Below are 5,155 nucleotides of genomic sequence, written 5' to 3'. Positions count from 1 at the left end.
CTCCGCCTGCATCTCCTCCATGACGAACGGCAGCTGGTCTCCACTTGGCTGCGCCTCCTCTCCCCCTGGCTGCGTCTGCAGGTCCTCGTAGTTGCTTTGCTTTCTGGTCTCCAAGAATTTGGCCACACAGTAAATGATGGAGCCCAGGGTGTTCACCACGACGCCAGCAATGAATAGAGAGGTGGGCTCCACGTCGCTGAAGGCCACCATACCCACGGTGATGGTGGCGATGCTCTTCACCACGCCCACGAAGCTGGTGGTCACCGCCGAGTTGATGTAGGTGCAGTGCAGCGTGGTGAAGTTCATGGCGCAGCCGATCAGGATGCAGGCTATGAAGATGCAGACCATGGTCGGGTCCTTCCAGCCAGGGAAGGCCCAGGCTTGGATAGAGTCCGTGCTGGCGAAGGAGAGGATGATCAGCAGCGGAGTGGCCGAGACCGCGATGACATACTGCGCGGTGAGCGGGCCGTGCTCCGTATCCGCGCTCGCCTTCTGGATGAGTACGAGGTAGGCAGCGTGCACCAACACCGCCAGCACGCCGGTTACGTACCCCATGGGGTCGCCGGTCAGGTCGCCCGCTCCTGGAGCGCGGGAGGAGGACCGCGGAGCCAGGGCAGGAAGGAAAAAGAGAAGACACCAGGTTGGCGCGGGTGGGTATTCACTGGGGCAAAGCGTCGGGTTGGAAAGTAGACGGGGTTCCCGCCTCAGCTCTGCCCACCGGTATAAATGGAAAAGCCAAGCGCAGTCAATGCCCAGTGCCAGGCATGAGGAAAGGGGCCTTCCCTGCTACATCCACAGGGCACCTTGTCTACCTCTGTCCACGACAGAGGCCGGAGAGAGCTCAGATACCCTCGGGGTAGGTGCAGTGGCTTCCCGGAGCTGGCACGGAGCTTAATACCCTTGCCCTCTCCGTGGGGCGCCAGATGGGAGTGAGAACGCAGCCTGGGGCTTCTAACCCGGAGGGCTGGGCGCGGGACGAAGAACGATCCCCGCCCTTCGACCCCCAAACGGACGTTTCCGGCTCCCGCCGGCTGCCATTTGTCTCAGTCGGACAAACCTAGCCCCCACGTGGGTCTCCGGGAGTGGCTTTCGACCCCCTCTGCCTCGCGCCTGCAGCCCCCCGCGCGGCGCCCCTGGAAACCTAAAACTAGCACCGGGGCCTGAACTTCGCTCCCACACGTCCCCCTCCCCCACGCCAACCCTGCGTGACCCAAGAAAGTTCACGGCCCCCATCCTTTCGGCTTGGTCTGGGGACACCAGCTTCCAGGCTCAGGATGCTCTCCCACACTTCCCAGAGAAACGAAGGGGTGAAGTGGGGAGACGGGGTGGCGGGCAGGAGGATACAGGGTGAGACAAGGGCGGGGGTCGAAAGCCAAGACAGGAAGTGGGGGGGGGGTTCTGAAGGAGGAAGCCCGAGCAGTGGGCAAGGCTTCTTTGGGTCTCAGAAGTCGCGTTTTCGAACCAAGAGACCACGTTCAAGGGTCTCTGCCTCTGTCTGCCTCAGTCTCCCTATCTGGAAGTGAGGGCGTTGCACTAGTGATCCCCACGGTCTCTGCCCTATGAAATGGAGTGGGCTGGGGGTCAGCGCGGGTCCCGCTCACCTGCCAGGGCAGCGCCGCAGGTGGTGATGAGCACGGCCGCGAGCACCCCTGGCGAGGGCGCGCCGTTCTTGAGCACCAGGACTCCGATGAGCATGGTGACCAGGGGCAGGCAGCGCTTGAAGACCACGTACATGGGCAGGCTGAGGCCGCGCAGGGACCAGAGCGTGAGGCTGGACTGCAGCGTGGAGAGCACTGCGACCCCCGCGAAAGAGCGCGCCAGGCTCAGGCCAAAGGGGGGCACGGCGATGAGCCCGAGGCGCCGCAGCAGCTCCAGGCTCAGCGCCGCGGTGGAGCTGGTCAGGCACTGCACCAGGGTCAGGAAGGAGAACTGGTAGCGGCTGATGAGGAACTTGAGCAGGATGTTGAGGGAGCCTGAGAAGACTCCGTGCGCGATGGCCACCGAGATGCCCAGCAGGCGGCCCCGGCACAGCTGCCGCATCTCGCCGGCCCCGCTGCACCCTGCGGTGGCAGAGCTCCGGGACCTACGGGGAGGAAAGCGGGGAGGAGAGACGGGAGGAGCAGAGCGAGGGCGGCGGGGGTGCCAGGCCAACGCCGCGGCACAGGGCAGGGGGCGCCGGCTCAGCGGCAGAGGCAGCTCCAGCCAGGCGTCCTAGCGGCTCGGCGACTCCGCGTCCGACTGCCCCGCAGCTCCCGGGAGGCAGTGACGGGGGCGGAGGACTCCGAAAAGTGGCAGGGGTGGGGGGCTGGTCTGAGAGGAGTGGCGGGAATTCTAGCGACATCAATTTGTAAGTAGGTGACGAGCTGCGAAGGGCTGCGTCCCGCGCGGTTTCACTGTCCGGGAGGACACTCTGTGGCTGCAAGCCCCAGCAGCTGCCGCAAGCTGGACGGGACACGCGCCCCTCCGGCACCCAACGCCCACCAGAGCGGGCTCTCGGGGCGCGGCCCCCGTCTGCGCCTGCAGTGCCAGCTGCTCCGGCTTGCCCCTCCTTCCCGGTTCTGAGTCAAGGGACGCAGGTTGAGAGATCCCGGGCACAGCTAAAGATTTTAGAAACAACAGCGCCCCAGGGTCAGGCACCGTTTATTAGCCGCAACAAGTGACATCGCCTCAGCCCCCTACCCCCCACGCTGCAGTGGCTTTCCCTTCCACCCACGGTCCCTCCCGGCGCAGCCGCGGGACCTTGTCCTGCTGCCGGCCAGGGAAAGGAAAAACGTCGGTACCGGTGGGCTGCGGAGTTCCCTGACGCTCCAGATTTGGGCGCTGACGTCCCGACATTGAAGGAACCCACGACGCCGCACGGGCGTGCTTTAGAGCTCCAAGTCTGGCCCCTTCCCTTCCCGGGCACCGCGCACGCAGTCCGCCGGCCTTCTAGGGAGAAACCTGGAATTATGTGTGTGGCTCCGGGGGAGTTTCCGGGGGGGCGCAGTGGCCTCGCGGGACTGTGGAGCCTGGAGACAGCGGCAGGGGCACGTGTTCCAAGTGAGGCCAAGATGTGAAAGAAGCAAAAGAGCAGAAACGAAGTCTGGATTGAATAGCCATTACTGGTTCAGGAGGAGCTCCGGGGGCGACCGTGCCCCGGGAGTGGGCGGGGAGCGACTGGCCGCACTAGGGGTTTGGGAGGAGGTGGAGACGGGGGGGGGGCGTGGCGGGGGCAGGAACCGGGACCCAGGCAGAGCCGAGACGAACCGACTTCAGCCTGCGAGGCGGTAGTGGGTCACTTTGGCGAACAGGACAACCCCGAACTCCACCTCCAGCCAGGTCCAGGGTACTTCTGCGCCCCTCAGGACTTGTGAATTATTTACTTCCCATTTGGCTAAGAGAAAAAGGAAATTCTTTTCTCCAGGTGCAAGACTTCGTGACACTTTGATCTTAATCTCGTTCCCTGGAAAGTAAAGCCCGGACAGGTAAATTTAGCACTAGCGGTGGGGTTCGCTCAGCCGAGGTCACCGCTAAGAGCCGGAAACAGTTTAGTTTTCCCGCTACTTTTAAAGTGATGGACTTGGCCAGGGTTTGGTTGCGAGGGAGAGAGCCCAGATCGCTGCGCTGCACCTCTCCTTTCGTTCACTGCTCTTATCCAGCCACCCCCACTGGGATCGCAACGTCCTAACCTTTAAACGAACGTTGCACCGCGTTGCCCTAGTGCACACGATCCATTTCCCTAGTGATTCTTCTGTTTCCTCCTCCATATTTCCACCCCTGTGCTGAACACGACACATCCAGGCCAGATGTTGAAGCAGCGATTGTTACCGCAGTAGAAAAATAACAATTTATTGTACATCTGGGCTTAGCAGCATCACTGCACTCCTTCATCTGGGCTAGCTCTGTAAGTGCTGGGAGCTCACTTTGGCGAGCTCAGTTTGTATGTGCTGTTGAGCTCACTCAACTAAACCTCCAGCTCCTGTGCTGAGCGTCTGTTAGGGGACCTACCTGCCAGGTGGGCACAAAAGAAAATGTTGGCGAATGGCCACTATGCCAACTTTCCAAGAATAACACTGGAAAGCATTATACTAAAACCTGGGCTTCCAGTGCCTTTGGGGAACTCTTGATTTTTGTACCTAAAAGCTAAGGTTACACGCTACTGGCTATTTCAAGGACTCAGTTTTTCAAGTGTTGATGTTCTTTAGGAAATAATGAGATTGAAGCAACAGTTCAAATGATGTATATGTGTGTGGTATAAGCATATGTTCAAAGTAGTCTCACATAAAAAAAAAACCTCTGAAAATTAATTTTAAAGCCATCAGCAAGTAACAGATTGCTGCTTCCGGGGACCACTCCAGTTAAAGGATGGTTGCTTTAAGCCATCTTAAGTGAATATACTAAAGAATTGTCTGCACAGACCTAGTTTTGAAATGATTCATTTCTGCCAGCAATTATAATTGCTTCCATTTGTGATATGAACATTAGGTAAAAGATTTGGGGCTGATTCAGCTATCTTACCCTTCTCATTTAGGCAAGAATATTTAGCTTAATATTTGAAACATACATTGGCATGAGACAGACTACATTTTCTCTACATTATTGCATATGATTCTTTTCCATTAGAGCTTTCATTAAAAAAAAAACCACATTAATACTATTTCTCACATCAGTTTACTAGTCTCCCAAAGAAAAATGGGAAAAATAAGAATAGTGTTTAACAATGTTAATTGAACAAGAATGTATATCTGAAGGTCCAAAAGCTATTTGACCTGCTGGTATCAGGGTACCAAGGGTCTAGACCAGCGGTTCTCAACCTGTGGGTTGCGACCCTTTTGAGGGTCGAACGACCCTTTCACAGGGGTTGCCTAAGACCATCGGAAAACAAAGATATTTACATTATGATTCATAGCAGTAGCAAAATTACAGTTATAGAGTAGTAACGAAAATAATTTTATGGTTGGGGGTCACCACAACATGAGGAACTGTATTAAGGGGTCGCAGCATTAGGAAGGTTGCAAACCGCTGGTCTACTCAAGCTCAATTATCTTTGGAGCTACTCAGGAAATATCGATGCAATTCATTCAACAAACATACAGAGCAAGTATTTTGTGCCAGGCAGTCTGTTAGGCACAGAGGATTCAAAGATGAGCACTCATCTTAGTTTTTAGGATTCACA

The 5,155-nt window shown here is 57.0% G+C and overlaps 1 protein-coding gene across 1 annotated transcript in view; it reads right to left on the bottom strand.

The window, feature by feature from the left end:
* The window catches only part of SLC35D3 (solute carrier family 35 member D3), a 27,265-nt gene extending 24,155 nt beyond the window's left edge, over nucleotides 1-3,110 (bottom strand). The window contains exons 1-2 of the mRNA XM_019648089.1: nucleotides 1,602-3,110; nucleotides 7-581 (exon numbers count right to left, since the gene is read on the bottom strand). Coding sequence (XP_019503634.1) covers nucleotides 7-581; nucleotides 1,602-2,040 — 1,014 coding nt within the window. The 5' untranslated portion in view covers nucleotides 2,041-3,110. The remainder of the gene's footprint in view (nucleotides 1-6; nucleotides 582-1,601) is intronic.
* Between the last annotated feature and the right edge of the window lie 2,045 nt (nucleotides 3,111-5,155).

This window comes from Hipposideros armiger, unplaced genomic scaffold (genome assembly GCF_001890085.2).
Source record: "Hipposideros armiger isolate ML-2016 unplaced genomic scaffold, ASM189008v1 scaffold_120, whole genome shotgun sequence".
NCBI classification, from domain to species: domain Eukaryota; kingdom Metazoa; phylum Chordata; class Mammalia; order Chiroptera; family Hipposideridae; genus Hipposideros; species Hipposideros armiger.
Note: the sequence above shows the minus strand (reverse complement) of the source record. Positions and strands in the feature narration are given on the sequence as shown.